Source organism: Antechinus flavipes, chromosome 2, assembly GCF_016432865.1.
Source record: "Antechinus flavipes isolate AdamAnt ecotype Samford, QLD, Australia chromosome 2, AdamAnt_v2, whole genome shotgun sequence".
NCBI lineage: Eukaryota > Metazoa > Chordata > Mammalia > Dasyuromorphia > Dasyuridae > Antechinus > Antechinus flavipes.
The window spans coordinates 370,761,624-370,779,190 of record NC_067399.1 but is presented as its reverse complement, the minus strand read 5'-3'; the positions used below and the strand labels follow the sequence as shown (position 1 = coordinate 370,779,190).

The 17,567-nt window shown below is 35.3% G+C and overlaps 1 protein-coding gene across 2 annotated transcripts in view; it reads left to right on the top strand.

Annotated features, from left to right (window-relative positions):
- ZFYVE21 (zinc finger FYVE-type containing 21) overlaps nt 1–17,567 on the top strand; it is a 30,009-nt gene that overhangs the window by 10,127 nt on the left and 2,315 nt on the right. The window contains exons 2-6 of one of the 2 annotated variants that reach the window (XM_051978295.1): nt 2,697–2,747; nt 4,433–4,601; nt 12,719–12,794; nt 14,221–14,312; nt 14,937–14,990. In XM_051978295.1, the coding sequence (XP_051834255.1) occupies nt 2,697–2,747; nt 4,433–4,601; nt 12,719–12,794; nt 14,221–14,312; nt 14,937–14,990 (442 nt within the window). The remainder of the gene's footprint in view (nt 1–2,696; nt 2,748–4,432; nt 4,602–12,718; nt 12,795–14,220; nt 14,313–14,936; nt 14,991–17,567) is intronic. The other variant, XM_051978296.1, reaches the window with a different exon arrangement.

The following is a 17,567-nucleotide window of genomic DNA, read 5'->3' as shown; positions in this document are numbered from 1 at the left end:
ATTGAATTCAGGTTTGTTTGCAACAAAATCCTGAAATTTTGACATCTTACTAAATGACCTTTTTTTTTTTTCACGCAATAGCATACTTAATTTTGCTGTATAGAATATTTTCTGCCACAACCTTAGTTCTTTTGATCATTGACATAGAATATTCCAGGACTTTTTTTTTTTTATTGTAGTTAAGGATAAATCTTGTATGACTCCTAATTGTAGCTCCAATATATTTTGGTTGCTTTTGTTGTTGTTGCTTGTAAAAATTTCTCTTTCGTTTTTGATGTTGCTTTGAAAAGTTTCAAAATTTAGGAATGATGTTTCCGTATGTTTTCCTTGTAGGATCTCTCTCAGGTGGTGATAATTGGATTTTACTGTTTCTGCTTTTATCTCTTACTCTTTCATTTAAGTTCAATTTTCTTTTAATTATTTCTTGTATTGTATCTAGGTTCTTTTTTGGATCATAGCTTCCAGGTAGTTCAGTTATTTTTATGTTTTCTCTTCATCTGTTCTCCAGAGCTGCTATTTTTCTTATGAGATGTCTCATATAATCTTCTATCATTCTTTATATTGCTTTATTTCTTTTTCTTGTAACTTCACTGGCTTCCTGTTGCCTAATTATGATTTCCAACAAGTTATTTTCTTCTTTAAGATTCTGTAATCTTTTCTAATTGGTTGACTTTTCATAATCTTGTTTTCTTGAATAGTTCTTCCTCCCTCCCTCCCTCCCTTCCTTCCTTCCTTCTTTCCTCCCTTCCTTTTTCCTCAATCTCTTTCATTTGATTTTTAAAGAATTCTTTGAGTTTTTATAAATACTTTTGGGGCAGATAACCATTTAACATTACTCTTAGGTAGAAAAGTCTTTTATTTCTGTATCCTTTTCTGAAGATTAACCCTGGTCATCCTTATTTACATAGTAACTTTCTATGGTTAGGTTCTTTCTTCTTCACTTGCTCATTATTATTTTTTAATAAGAGTGTGTTAGGGTAATCACCTCTAATTCTGGGGTGAGGAAATGATGTCTCTGGCTTCATTTCAGTTTTTCCTTCTGTCTTGGAACCCAAAACCAAGAACTCCATCTTCCTATAAAATGCCTTCAGTCAGCAGCTTCCCTGACCCACTGCTTTTTCACTCATCCGCGCAGCTGGGCCTGGCATTGCCTATCAGCAGAGGTTCCTTCATTTTTCCTGGGCTTGAACTCCTGATTCCTCACACTGTTTGGGGAGGTGAAAGTTCCTGTTGCTGGGATTGAGTCTACCTCTGAACCCAGCTAGCCCTAGGGCTTTCCACTTGCTGTTTCAGTGGGGCTAGCCTAGAAGTGTTTAAACTCACAGACCAAACTTAGGTTCTGGAGTCTTTCTTAGGGACTTTTCTGATTGTCCTCAGAGGACCCCTGTTCCCCAAGTCTTATTTGTTTTTCACCAGTCTACAATTTTGTTTGTGGGAGAAATCTGGAGAGCTTGGAATTTTCTTTCCTATTCCACTGTCTCCCTACAATCCTTTCCAAAAATATTAAATGGATCATTAGCATTTACAGACAAATTCATGAGATTTCTGAACCTTTGGAAACCATAAAATAATCTGGCAGCCAGAGGTAGTTATGCTGCTGAATAAATAAACAACAACAACAAAAAAATGAAAATAATATACTTTGATCCATATTGAGTCTCCATAATTCTCTCTCTGTTTGTGAATGGTACTTTCCATCATAAGTTTATTGAAATTGCCTTGGATTACCTCCTTGTCTGATAGAAGAGCAGCCAGCTCTTGCTTAGTATTCTTTCATACTCCCTAATGAAGAAGAAGAAGAAGAAGAAGAAGAAGAAGAAGAAGAAGAAGAAGAAGAAGAAGAAGAAAACATAAAACTATCAAATAGTTTATTCGAGTTAACTATTCTGTGGCTATTTGCAAGCTACAAATTTTGGGACTCATTTCGACTTTAAAGTCAAATAAAACTTATTAATAATTAGAGCTATTTAAAAGTATATTGGGTAGTCTTGGAAGTTATGGCTTCCCCTTCATTGGAGATCAAGGAAGAATGGCATAATAGAGATACATTGTTGGTGGAATTGTGAATGAATCCAACCATTCTGGGGAGCAGTTTGGAACTATGCTCAAAAAGTTATCAAACTATGCATACCCTTTGACCCAACAGTGTTACTACTGGGCTTATATCCCAAAGGGATTCTTTTGGGAGTACGGGTTAGACTATCTAATTTAGATGGCTGTTGAGATCTTTTTCAATTCTAAAATTCCACAGTTCAGTGTTCTAATCCTTTTTATATGTGGATAAAATTCAGAATTTATTTTAAAATTCTTGTGTCCATAATGAGTCACTAGTGTAAGCTACTGGTAATGTTTTTTTTAATTTAAGACTTGCTAATACAGAAAGTTTTGTTCAGAACAAGCACAACTAAATCTTGTTTTTATTGGTCCTGAATTCTGTGGCCCATTGTTATATAATATACCATAGATGCATAATCGACTAATCCTCCCTACTGTGGCCTAAGCAGCTTTTAATAGCAGGGATTATCACTGTTTTTTAAAGGAGGAAACCCTTTTGCCATTTATTTAGCTGGGGTCAAAAGCTCAGGGGAGAAGCTTGTCCTCTGAACAAGTTTTCCTGATTTTTAGTCTCACACTATTGAGTAAAACACCCTGACATCAATCCTGCACTATTTTACATAGGTCTTCTTTTCTTTTAGTGTCCAAGATGTATGCAGTGTGACATCAAGTTTGATTTCATAACCAGAAAGGTAAGATAATGTTAGGAAACAGTGACCTCAGGGAGAGGAAATTGAGTTAGTGATATGTTCATGTTTTTGGTGGAGGATTATTCCTCTGTGTAGATACTGGTATTGTTTGACTTGCCTTTACAATTCTTTAGCAAAGCCCCAAATAATGTAATAAATAAAGAATATACATCCACACACAGAGACATATTTCTGTATATGTGTGTGTGTGTATAGATATGAATGTATGTGTGTATGTAGATGAGTAGTATGGGGGGAGATAGCTAGATGGCTCAGTAGATAGACTTGAGTTCAAATTTGGCTTCAGATAATTTCCTAGCTATGTCCCTTAATCTCTCTATTTGCCTTAGTCCACTGGAGGAGGAAATGGCAGATGACTCTAGTATCAAGAAAAACCCACATGTTATTGGCATGTATTTGCTCAGTGGGATCATGAAGAGTCAGACACAGTTGAACAGCAAATAAAAAATATGTCTTGGTATAGAGTTACTAACAGTACTGATTCAGAACTTGCAAATGAAAAAAACTATTCAGTTAGCCAATTCTGAACCCTTAGCATTAAAAACAATTATTGCAAAATTAACCGGTGCTGTCCTCTATATATGGGAGATACTGTATTGTTGAGCAGTCAGTAAGCATTTTTAAGATGCCTATACTGTGCCAGGCACTGACTGCTGAGTGCTGGGAATACAAAGAAAGGCAAAAAAGGAGTTGCTGTTCTCAAGGGGCTCCTAAGCTTACAATTTTAATTTCATTTTTATTCATCTATCTGGGAGTAAAAACCATTTTAAACAATGTTATCAATTATTTCTTATTCCCTTGAGTTCTCTGCATTCTATCTAAATCTGAACATCAAGATTTGTAAACAAGAACATAATATAGAGCCAAGGACTTTATGTTTGGAGACAGAGTACATGGATTTGAATACAGACTTTGCTCCTTAAGGACTTTAAGAGTCATAAATCATTTCCCCTGCATTGATTCTCCGTTTTGTCATCTATAAAATGACAGGACTTGAAATTTTGTTATATTTTCAGTGGTAATAAAAGGTTTCCCTATCACTAGATGTCTTTTGAACAGAGATAGATAGAACTATCACTTGTCAGGGTTGCTATAAAGGTTTTCCTACATGGGACAGAAAATTGGACTCAGTGACTTTTAAGACCCTTTACAAATCAAAAATTTTGTGATTCAAGTTGGAGAACGCTATCTATTCTGGATATTGGAGGAGAAAGAACTACTTTTGTAGGCATTTTCATGGAACTTGGAGCACAAAGACAACTGAATGTTCACATGAATAGCCCATTCATTTTATAGCCATGAAAACGAAAGCCCAGAGAGGGGAAGTCATAATGTTGATGAACAGCAAAAATGGGATAAAATATACACTTAGAATGTCTTGCATAAGCATAATGGGTTTGAGGCCTATATTAATTTTCATTTTCATGACTAACTGGCTGACCTTGACCATAAGTGTGATTTTTAAGAAGTGGTTTCTATTTTTATGCAATCATTTTTAGATGGTTGCTAAATCAAGCATTGATGATGGCATTTTCAACATTTGGTCCTGAATAACTTGACTGTTGTCATCTGTTCATTTTCTGTCTCCACTTCCCCATATTTCCATGCTTTTGCCCAATTGTAAATTTACCCTTTGCTAACTAATGACTTCTTGGTTCTTTGCCCAGCATCACTGTCGCCGTTGTGGGAAGTGTTTCTGTGATAAATGCTGCAGCAAGAAAGTACCTTTGCCTCGGATGTGCTTTGTGGATCCTGTACGACAGTGTGCAGAATGTGTGCTTGTATCTCAGAAAGAAATGGAGTTTTATGACAAGCAGCTCAAAGTGCTCATGAATGGTAAGTCTTATTTGGGTCCTTGATCTGAATGGCTTGCATCTTCAGTCTTATTAAGACAAGAAGATTAATATCTATGTTTTGTGTACTTCCCTTTCTTATACTTCCTTCCCTTACATTTTTTCCCATGTTTTGCTTTGTTTAAAAGCTTTGTTACTCAGTTCCCTCTTCAAAATGACATGTATTTAAAAATCGTTTTGTTTTATTGCTTTTGCATGTGGAAGGGATTATAATGTGACTCCGTCATGATGTTGCCTGCTCCAAACAGTTCTTTTCCTGGATATATAAAAAATTCTTCTTTCAATAGATCACCTTCTGCCCCTTAATGTGGGTTTTGACAGAATGAGCAGTTGTCAGTGACTTATTATCTGCATTGTAGATTCCCCCATTATATTAATTTTTCTCCTAAACTTGCTTCTCTTCCAAACTTTTCTATTTCTGTTGAGAGTATCACTGTCCTTCTCATTACCAGGTTCATTCACATCCATGTCACCTATTCTTCATTCTTCTATTTCCCACAAATAGTCAGATGCTAAATATGATTTCTTCAGAATATCTTTCATATCTATGTTATTGTTCTACTTTAGGCCCATATCATATTGGGTATTGAAATAATTGCCTCCTAGTTGACTTCCTTGCTTTATATTATTCTCCAGTCTGCCCAAAGAGATTTCTTAAAACCGTAGTCTGAATATGTCATTGTTCCCCTTTTCAGCAAACTCAGGGAGATCCTGTTGGTGCTAAGATTAAATATGTTTCACTATCTCATCCTTTAAAAATATCTAAATTGTATAATTAATATCTATATTTGTTTAGTAGAGTAATATATGTGTATAATGTATGAGTATAGACAGGGGGAGGTTTGTGCAATAACTTTTGCGTGATCAAAAAAGTTTGGAGACCAATGTACTAAGTCAGAAGTTTCAAATAGACATTTCACAATATTCAGTGTAGCCTGAAACAGATTAAAATTTAATGGAAAATATTTAATGAAATAAAAATATAATAAAACATAGTACTAATAAGTGGCTTTTTAAATCAATATGAAACCAAAGGGATTATGGAACACTGAGGTGCAGGCTATGTGCTCAAGTGTACACAAATATACACACACACAGAATTGAAATGTTATAGAACTAACTATGCATTCCTTCAAGCCACCTTGGATGGTCATTTCTGCTCCCTCTGACTCCTACTGATCTAGTAATTGGCTTTTTCCTCTGATCTAAATCTGTAGTTTAGGCTTCTGATCATTGTCTTCGCCACTGTCTTGCTCGACAGGGTCTCAGGACCCTAATCCAACCCCCTCATTTTACATATGAGGAAACAGGCTAAAGAGGTGTCATTTCTTACCAAGGTTACACAAGTATTGTCAGAGATGGGATTTAAAGCCAACTCCTTTGACTCCAGAGACAGTATTCATTCCATGCATGGGATTTAAAGCCAGCTCCTTTGATTTCAGAGACAGTATTTTTTCTATGCATCCCTGGGACCATTCTTATATCTTCTTCTCGAGTCTTCTCTCTGCTTTTATTCTTTTTTTTGTCTTTTCTATCCATGATTTGTTTGGTTTTTCTGCTTTCTTTTTTTTTTTTAAATACTTACCCCCCAATTATACGTTAAAACAATTTTTAACATTTGTATTTTAAAATTTTTAAGTTCTAGTACTTCTCTGTTTTTTGTTTGAAAGGCCTCAGCCTTCCAGAGACAGTGATCAGTCAAATCAGTAGAGCACTCCTTTCTTCATAGGCCAACTGTATGTTCTTCCAGTTCTATTAATCTTGCTTTGCATAATTGTATATTGCCTTTTATTTTTTGTGTTTTTAATATTTATCACTTTTCTGACATCATGTTCCATGACAGTGACTTACCACAATCTATTTAGCCATTCTGTAGTGACTGGACATGTGCTTTGTTTTTCCACCCTCAAGCATCTATGAATGTAGATCATAGAGAATGTCAGTAAAAAGAATGTAGATCGTAGAGAATGTCAATAAAAGGAATATTGAGTTCCAAGTAGTGGGACCATTAGGTCAAAAGATGTGTATTTTGTTGTTCTTTCTCTTTATTACCATAGACAAGCATGGCATAGCAGGTAAAATTCTAGGGTGAGGAAGATCTGGGTTCAAATTTGGCCTCTTGTTATTAGCTTTGTGATTCTGTTTCTATGCCACAATCAGCTTCCTAAAACTTATTTACTATAGTCACTAGCAGATTTTAGTCCAATTAAAGGATTTGCTGGACTCTTAGAATATTTTGTCTTGCCAGAATAACTTACAGAAAATCTATACTTTCCCAGAGACTTGCATAAAGAAACAGATCTTTGTCAGATAGGGATAGCTAACACTGAAAGACAAAATGAGGCTCCAAAAAGATTTTGACAGACTGGATGGATGAGTCATATCTAACAAGATGAAATTTAGTAGGACTAAAATATAGTTCTCCTTTCAGTCACTTTATTTTGTTTGTTTTGATCCATATACAACATAGAGTGGGCATAGCTAAATAGCTATGTTCTTGTGAAAAAGACCTGGGGGTTTTAAGAACTGCACATTTATTAGGAGTTATACTACAGGAACAGAATACAATGCCCAGAAAAAGGGAAATCTCCCTCAGTAGTCTATGTCCTGTACACATCTGGAATATTATTTTTGGTTTGGAACACATTTTAGGAAGGACATTATTTACAAGCTAGAGCAAGACTGAATTAGGGCAGGGAAGTGAAAAACACACCACATATGATTTGGTTGAATGTCCTACAGTTGTTAGTCTAACGTCTCTTTTGAGTGGAAGGAAGTAGTCCTAAATATTGGGAAAAGGTAATTTTTACTCAGAAACTCACTTTTCTTTCTTTTTTTTTTTTTGTTTCTCAAAAGTAGAAAATGTATTTAAAATACATATACACACAAACATGTCACAAATAGGTTCATTTATTTTTTTTTTCTTTTTATAATACTTTTTTATTGACAGAACCCATGCCAGGGTAATTTTTTACACATTATCCCTTGCACACACTTCTGTTCCGATTTTGCCCCTCCTTCCCTCCACCCCCTCCCCTAGACGGCAAACAGTCCTATATATATTAAACATGTTGCAGTTTATCCTAGATACAATATATGTGTACAGAACCGAACAGTTGTCTTGTTGCACAGGGAGAATTAGATTCAGAAGGTAAAAATAACCCGAGAAGAAAAATAAAAATGCAAATAGTTTACATTCATTTCCCAGTATTCTTTCTTTGGGTATAGCTGCTTCTGTCCATCATTGATCAATTGAAACTTAGTTAGGTCTCTTTGTCAAAGAAATCCACTTCCAGTGGATTTCTCTGACAAAGAGACCTAACTGAGTTTCATTGGAGAAATGATGGACAGAAACAGCTACACCCAAAGAAGGAATACTGGGAAAATGAATGTGAACTATTTGCATTTTTGATTTTCTTCCCGAGTTATTTTTACCTTCTGAATCCAATTCTCCCTGTGCAGCGGGAGAACTGTTCGGTTCTGCAAATATGTATTGTATCTAGGATATACTGCAACATATTTAACATATATAGGACTGCTTGCCATCTTGCGGGGGGGGGAGGAGGGAAGGAGGGGAAAAAACGAAACATAAGTGATTGCAAGGGATAATGTCGTGTAAAAATTATCCTGGCATGGATTCTGTCAAGTTATTACTAAATAAAATAAAATTTAAAAACAAAAACAAAAACAAAAACAAAAAACCAACAAAGAAATCCACTTCCATCAGAATATATCTTCATACAGTATCGTTGTTGAAGTATACAATGATCTCCTGGTTCTGCTCATTTCACTTAACATCTGTTCATGTAAGTCTCTCCAAGCCTCTCTGTATTCATCCTGCTGGTCATCAGAAACTCACTTTTCCAAAACTCTCCCCAAACTGTTATCAGAAGTCCATGTCAGCCTATATGACCTGGGCATCTTCATCAGAATGCAACAAGTCCACCCCAGAAAATGTTTTGGGAACTTTTTTTTTTTACTTCCAGTGAACCTAAAATCTTGTTGTCCTCAACAAGGAAATGATGAATTCTGATAAACTGATAATAGTGAGAAGAATTGCTCCAGAGTTAGACAAATTCCCAAACGGTGATGAAATATATAACACAGCCTTGCACCTCACATGAAAGATTAAGAAATTTACTATCTTTCTCCTTTTTGCCCACAAGCATTTTTTAAAAATATATTGGATAGTTTAAAATTTAAAAAAATCTTCTAATTGGTCTTTCAACTTCAAGAGAAATCATTAATTCCAGCATCCCTGAGGTACTGAAACTCTGCTTTAAAAGCCATAGCTTTTGCATATTGCTTTGGAATATCCATTCTTTAAAACCACCTAATTCAAAACTGTAAAAGAGAGCAAAAGAACATACATAAGGCAAGGATTAACTGAAGATGGGGAAACTATTTCAAACTGTCTCATAAACATTCTGAATCAGTAAGAGCCCATACATAGGACTATTGTTGTCACAGAATTAAACTATCAGTGATTTTTAATCCTTAAGTATTTTGCATACCACTAAATGTTTGTTGTACACTTAACTTTGAATAAAAACCAAACAAGATAAACAACTATGTAGATTTACACACTGTCAACAGCAGCTTGTTGTTGCCTTTACCTTTTCCCCAGGGGTTTTTAGTTTTAGGCCCATGTACTTCTGGAGTATCAAGTTGCTTTTTGCCTCTTTTAGATGCTTTCAGTGTTGTAGTTGTCTATAAGCTTCTTTCTTGATTGCCAGACCTTTAAAAAAATTTTTTTTTCATGAACTCCACATCTAATTCCAGTTCCGGAACACTGAAATTTTACTATTACATGTATATAAACTATTAATTTTGTCCAACAGTGAAAACTAGAAATTTCTCCAATAATGGTTCGTGGGATACCTTGTGTCTATGAATATGATGGGGTCTAGTGGCAAGAGAGAGTTTGTGAAAGAATTCATGAACCCAAAGAGTTTTAGGTGGCAAAAAATGGATAAGGTCAGCTTCGCTAAAAAAACAAAAAACAAAAAACTGACTTCTTCTTTTTTTTTTTTTTTAAATAACTTTTTATTGATAGAACGCATGCCAGGGTAATTTTTTACAACATTATCCCTTGCACTCACTTCTGTTCCGATTTTTCCCCTCCCTCCCTCCACCCCTTCCCCAAGATGACAAGCAGTCCTTTATATGTTGAATGGGTTACAGTATAAAAAACTGACTTCTTTAGTGGCAAAGTCCTATTAGGGAAATGGAGGCTAGCACTGAGAAGAGAATGTCTTCTCAGCAGGCAAGGTAATTCTGCAGAAAATGAGAGAGCAAATCTTGGTGGGGAGCCAGGGACAGTTTGAACTGATCAGACCAGGATCTTCCAATTGAAACTACTTTGGAGGCTTTTTCAGCCTGAATTTGAATGGAGATCTGGCTATCAATGGAGTGATATGCCTTAGAAATGACCCAGTCTGAGAAGCTCTCTCACAGACTCCATGGAGTTTGGGAGGGTCAGGAATCAAAGGGGACAGAATTTCAGAGTGTTAATTTCAAAAGGGAACACACCCTCATCAAACACACATGCCACCTCCCCACCCCACCCCTTTGAGAGAGAAATTTCTGGCTAATGTAATGCCAGAGAAACTGAGGCAGGATAAAGATTAGAGAGTTTTAAATATTTTATTTGAAAGAGATTTACTGGGACCATATGGATTCATGGCTTGGTCCCACGGCTGAATGAGACCATCATCTCTAAGAATCCAGCATCCAGCAGCTAATGTGAGTTCTCAATGATGTACATGTTGCTCCAAGCTACCAGGGGGTAGACCGAGACAGGGGCAGAGTCAGAGTACTGAGAGTGGACAGACTATCAATCTGGTTCTGACAAGGTGAGGGGAAGTACTGGACATTCTGATAAGTTGGGATCAAGAAGAAAAATGACAAGTTGTGAGGAGGCACCAGACATTCTGATAAGTGGGGTAGGTCATGATGTCTAAGATAGAAGATCTTTCTCCTTATCTGGATCATCATGAAGGAGAAGTGGTGTTGCAGGATTGAGCAGAATAATTAGGAACTGAAACAGAACAATTCAGGGAAACTGAGACAGGACAATTTAGGGAAACTAAGACAGAACAATAAAAAAGAACCGTGGCATAACACTATCATTGCCCAAGATAAACTGAATTTAAACTTTTTGGACTCCTGTGTATGTGTATATTTATGAATGTGTGATTTGAATATTGGTTATTCTTTCATTTGAATTTATGAATCTCTCTGAAATTCATACATGTAGCCACTTTGGGGATGTGAATTATAAAACGCATATATATTTTTTAAGTCATCAAAATATATATTTAAAAAATCCAAGTTCAGAGCCTCAAATTTTAAATAGTACACCATTATATGTGTATAGAGAGCTAAGTTTGCAATAAGGAATAATTGAGTTCAAACAATATCACTGATATTATGCTGCTTATGTAACACTGGACAAGTTGCTTGACAAATGTATCAGATTTTTTTTTCTATTTATTTTTTTTTATTATAGCTTTTTATATACAAGATATATGCATAGGTAATTTTTCAGCATTGACAGTTGCAAATCCTTTTGTTCCAATTTTTCCCTTCCTCCCCCCCCCCATCCCCTCCCTCAGATAGCAGGTTCACCAATACATGTTAAATATGTTTAAGTATAAGTTAAATACAATATATGTATATATGTCCAAACAGTTATTTTGCTGTACAAAAAGTCATACTTTGAAATAGTGTACAATTAGCCTGTGAAGGAAATCAAAAATGCAGGTGGTCAAAAATAGAGGGATTGGGAATTCTATGTAGTGGTTCAGTCATCTCTCAGAGTTCTTTCCCTGGACGCAGCTGATTCAGTTCATTACTGCTCTATTGGAACTGATTTGGTTCATCTCATTATTGAGGAGGGCCAAGTTCATCAGAATTGATCCTCATAAAGATGATAGGCAGCTAGAATAGTTAATGTTGCAAGATTTGGGAAAAGTTAGCAACACTAATTGATGTCTAGCAGAACTAAGTTAGCCCAGTCATTCTGAAAAACAACAAAGAAGTCTCACTGTTAAACATTTATCTTAAGGAGATCAGTGATAAAATGATCACACAAACACCAAAATATTTTTAATTTTAATAGTATTTTATTTTTTCAAATACATGCAAAGATAGTTTTCAACATTCACCTTTGCAAAACCTTGTGTTCCAAATTTTTCTCCCTCTTCTTCCTCTTATCCCCTCCCCAAGAGAGCAGGTAATCCATATATATACCAAAATATTTTTAACAATACTTTTTATAGTAATAAAGATCTCAAAATTTCTATTGATTGAGGAAATGGCTAGTGATATATACAGTATTTCAGTACTGTAAAAAGTGATAAATGCAAAGAAGCATGGGAAGACTTATGAATTGATATAAAGGGAAGTAAGCAGAAACAGGAAGAAAATATACACAATGACTAAAATATTGTAACTGGAAAGAATAACAAAAAAATTAGAATCGGATGCTGTGAAATTATAATAACCATGAGAAGATATCTCCTTACCATCTTTGCAGAAGTGGAGGACTAGCAGTGGAATAAAACATATTAGAGAAGACTTGGTTGACATGATTATTTTTGCTGAACTATTTTTTTTCCTCTTTACGATTCTTTGTTATAAAGATTATTAGAACAGAAGTTTTTGTATCGTCATCTCCTGACACATAGTGCATGGCATATAGTAGGTGCTCAATGAGTGCACCACCAATAGCATGTGCATGGCATATAAGAGCTGCTTAATGAATGTAACTACCAGTACATTCCTATGATTTATAAAGGATAGCTCTGTGTGGGAGGGAAGAGATATTTTGGAAAATACAGATAATGTAAAAATAAAAAATAAAACCAATTTTTAACATTTGTCAAATATTAAATATTGTTTTCCTAAAACCTTTAATTTTATTTTGTTGCTTTATCAGATAGCTTATAAAGTAAAAGAACTGTTTTAAAATGAACATTTAATAGGATATCTATTTATACAAAAGTAACTGGGGATATAGATTTTCCTTTTGCCTGACAAAAAAAAAAAGCTAATAAGCGTATAAGTATTTTCTCTTAAATTTCTTTCTGTTTCAAGGAGCTACTTTCTGTGTAACACTAGGAACATCAGAAGAATCTGAATTAATGGTGTGTCGTCTTTCTAATAATCAGAGGTAAGAAATATTGCTGTCTTTAGAGCTTGTGAAATGTTCTGTATCCTCTTGTCCAATCCACTCAGTTCCAAATTAGATGAGAATATTGAGGCTCTGGCATAAAGAGTTTTAAGTCAGAAGCCCTGGATTCAAGTTCTAGTTCTGACATTTATTACCAGCTCTGTGACCTTGGGGTCATTTCTCTGAATCTCAGCTTCTTTTAAAATGGTTAGAATACTTATGTGCTGCTACCTTTAATAAAGTGATTGTGAAGAAATTATTGGGCAATAATATTCATTTTATACAAAGTTTAAAGTTTGCAACAATCTTATTAGGTAGGTAATACTAGTAGTATTAGCTCATTTTAGTTTAGAAAACCAAAGCTGAGGTGACATGCTTTGCCAGTTCTCAGTGGAAGTAGGGCCTTATTTAAGTTTCTGACTCTTCAATGCTTTCTCACCACTACACTATACTATCTCTTCTGTGAATTCTAGAAGTACTTTAACTTGCTTCCTAATTTATGTAACTTTCCTGCTCTAAGAATATATAACATTTAGGCAACATATTCGTCAAATGGTGAGGTTAGTTCTGGTCTAAGGATGTCACCGACTATATGCTAAAATACCAGATGTTTCCGAGTTGCTGTACAGAATTAAGTCTCCTGATCTTGCCTACACACACGTATTCATTGGTTTCCAGCCTCCTTTATCTTCACTTATTGATGCAATGCACTTATTTGTGTTGTCTTGATGCAACAAAGAATAAGAAAATGGAAAATTGGGTTTGAGAAGATTATTGAGGGGAAAATTTTTTAAAGATAGTGTGGGGATAATGATTGGCAAAAGGATTGACAATGATTTTTTGAGCCTCAATTTGTTGGAGTTTTTTTCATAGACCATAGGGAAGATAACACTTAAGACTACTTGTCTCAGAAAATAGCAATGAAGAAAATGTGTTTTGTTCTGAAACACGTTATGGAAATGCAAGTTATCATAATACTATTGAGTGAGGCAAGTTAGAAAGAGCAGATTTGGAAGGCAATAGCGAGTAATATTTATTAGTATTTTAACCAGCTGTCTCCATGTGTTAAAGCCTCTTGCAATGAGAACATGGCCTACAAAGCTCTTCGGAATAGCTAATTTGGCTCCTTCAGACATAACAGTTATTTGCTGTAAAGAAACTTATTTCATTCAAAACCAAATATTACTCCAAGGAGCCCAAGACTCACTGTATTACTAAAATCACATTATTAGATGATCATACAGAAAGGTCATTCATACCATAGGTTTCTTATCCCTAACCGGTATTGGGCTGCATTCTACTTTGGAGTAGAATCTTGTTACTTAGAAGTACTCCTAAAAACAGGTAATCTTCACGTCTGTATCTGCTATATGAATATAAAGAAAATTAGCTTGATTTGGAAAACTTTGTATTTTATTTTCTGCAGATACCTATTTCTGGATGGAGATAGCCATTATGAAATTGAAATTGCTCAAATTTCAACTGTTCAGATACTTACCGAGGGCTTTACTCCTGGAGGTAAATGTTAATTTCAAACTGCTAATGGAACAGGATTTGTTAATGTTTATAGAATTCACATCTTTGAATAAAAATTGATCTTTTTATTCCTGCCCTTTAAAAGGCATTAAATAACAAATTAAAATATGGATAGGTGTTAAAGTCATTGCAGTTTTAAGGGAGAAAAAATACAGGCTTCCATGGATTCTATTGATCTGTTCAGTTTGCAAACACCAAAGTACTTCTATATTGATTTTTCCTTTGACTAAGTCCTTTGATGTTCTATTTCATTTTCTATTCAATTAAAATTGTGATTGGAGCTCTAAAGGCATCAGGCCCTCATTCCTCAAGAAGGCGGCTTTGACTTATAATGGGATTTCTGAATTGAGGCCTGAATTTGTAACATTCCTTTTATCTATTTTCCTCCTATATTTGGATAATATTTGATTAGATATGAATCTTTTCCCATTTGTATTTTATTCCTAATTTTATGCCCCTTTTTACTTGAAAATTGTTAGCATTTGGGACTTGTGAAATGGGTAGGTCAAACAAATTCATGTAACTTAACCAACCTTGCTTTCTGTTTTCTGATGGGTCTCTTGATTACTCTTTCTTCTTCACTGCCTGCCTATCTTCTTGATGTAGAAAAAGATATTCACACTTATACCAGCCTCCTGGAGAGTCAACACATTACTGAAGGTCAGCACTGTTAATGTGAGCCTCCGTCCCCACAGCATGCTTTTGTGATCCCCTCCCCTCTTCCCCAACCCCACTTCCTTCCTTCTGTTTACTATGGATGATTCCTATAAAAGTTCTGTGTGCAATTACACTTTAATTCCCTTCTTTGAATACTTGAGAAGGTTATATCTACATTATTTAGAAATAATGGAACTTAAAACATTTGATTCATTTATTTTTCCAAAAATGCTTGTTGAATATTTACCCTTTGCAAGGTCCTGTTTTAGGCTATATTGTGTTGAACAGTTCCATGACTGCCTCATCCATTTTACCCTGTGGTGTTCTCTGCTGTCCAGAGTAGCTCATCATGGACCCTCATTCCTTTTCCTCCCACTTTTTTCATCTAGATTTTTCCTCCCATCACAACTTTCTTGTGTTCCTTTGTCTTTTGAGGCCCTGCACTACAAATTAAGATCCTAGCTGTTGAACCCAAAAGAGGAACACTAGTGTTTTGGACAGGTCACAGGATCACCTATGACTGAAAGACATTTTAGAGATTATCTTATCCAACACCTTCACACATCAGAAAAGAAAAGTCTTAACAGGGCTCTGTGACTTTTTCCAAAATGTCCTCTAACTTAAGTAGGAAGCTTCCGCCTTTACTAGTATCCTCTGGGTGAACTGTAGGAAAAAAATGGAGAGGCTATGGATGCAAGATTTGTCCCCCCTCCCCTTTTTTTCCTTTCTATCTTTACATCAAAATTGGGAAATGGAACTAGAGACAGGATGGTGGAAAGGAAGGCTTGGCTCAGGGCTTGGGGCAAATAAATATAAGAGCCAGAATTCATACCTTCATTTTCCAGAGAAGGAAAGCAAGAGTCAGCAGTATGGGAGAAATTTGTCCATTGTGCTAAGTTCTGTACATGTAGGACTGAGACACACAGCTGGAATCCATGTTTTAGAAGTAGGTACTAGCACCATCTGGTGGCTATTTTAATTACTATGTTTATATGCATCTTCTTCCAAACAAACCCAATTTACAAAATTCACATTGATAAGATATATTAGTTTTTTTTTTTTCCTCAAAAAGAAGGGCACCTTGGAATTCCTGTTATAAATGTCCTAATTAGAAATATGTAAAAATTTTTCTTCATAGAACTTTTCTAAGAACACATGTAAAAGCAAGGACTTCTGGTCTAAATGCATTTATCTACTATCAGGTTGAGATTTGGTTATTATGTTTTGTTTTCTGTCAGAAGAAAAAAAGAGAATCCAGAAGTAGTTGTCTTGATTTCTGACTCTTTAAAACCAGTTTTTGAGGGCAACAAAAATCCATATAGCCAGAAAAAAATTCCTAAGAGAACTTTTCCCAGAGAAGTAAAAATTTTAAAAAATAAAATAAAAAGATACACAGGAGAGAGGGCATTCTCCTGACTCAAGAAGACAGGTTTCTTTCTATTGCTTTCTTCCTATCTTTGCTCTCTGCCTCAGGTTTCTAATAATACTCAGTAATATTGTTAATGGAACTAACATTTCAGTCTAATTCTGGAGAGTTTATTGCACGCAGCAAAAATGTTATTATTATTATTCCAGCTACTTTGCAGCCATCTGTTCTGCCCCCAAGGTTGTAGTTTTTTTTTTTTTTTTGTATGCTGAAGCTTAGGGAATTGGCCAGTGGGAGAGAGAGGTTCTGCCACAAAAAGCAAAATAAGATGGAGGAGAGGGGACTGAACCCCTTTGAAAGCAACCCATTCCACTTTTTGGATATTCCTTTCTACTCTCCACCATCTTGGCTCTGCCCCCTGAATATTCCTATATCATTTTTTCTGTATCAAGCTTTATTTGCTTATACCGTTTCCATCCAGAGCCCCTGGCTCTGCCTGACTGAATGAAACAAAAATAATACTTACATAATGATAATACTTCATAGACTTAAAAATAGTGGTCCTGTTTCTTGTCTTTTTTTCAGACTTTGATCCTTATATGACATACACTCACTGTCCTTCAGCATCATGCCTTCTTCATATTCTTCAGCTTATTAATGTTTTAAAGTGTGGCACCGAAAATTTAGCACAGCATGCCACGGGAGGCCTGCCTAAGGCTTTCCTTATTCCTGGAATGTGGCCCAAGATGATAGCTTTTTTAATTACCACAGAATACCTTCTTTTCTAGTGACATTTGGCTTCACAGTTCTGCATTTTGGATTAGTTCCCAATATCCAAGCCATCAGCCATGGAAAAAGAATATATGGTCCAATTCCTTTAACCCTAAAAGGGCACCTGTTTCATCTTGTGGGTTTTAAAGAAGTGTCTTAACTTCAGAAGCTTAATCTATCTAAGTAACTTTTGTGTCCTACTCACCCTAAAATTACTAATTGCTAGAGAGCAGGGAAGAATGGAGCTGCCAGCTTTAAACTATCCTAAATCCAGAAACGATTGTACAAAAAACAAGAATGCTAACATTTGTCCATGTCAAAGGGAATGGCTCATCAGATTAGAAGCTTAGGTAGTTGAGGACTTCCAGTGAAATAAAATACAAGTTCATTTGTGTGTTAGCAAAAAGTTTCATAGCTATTATCAGATATCTTTTACTACTTAA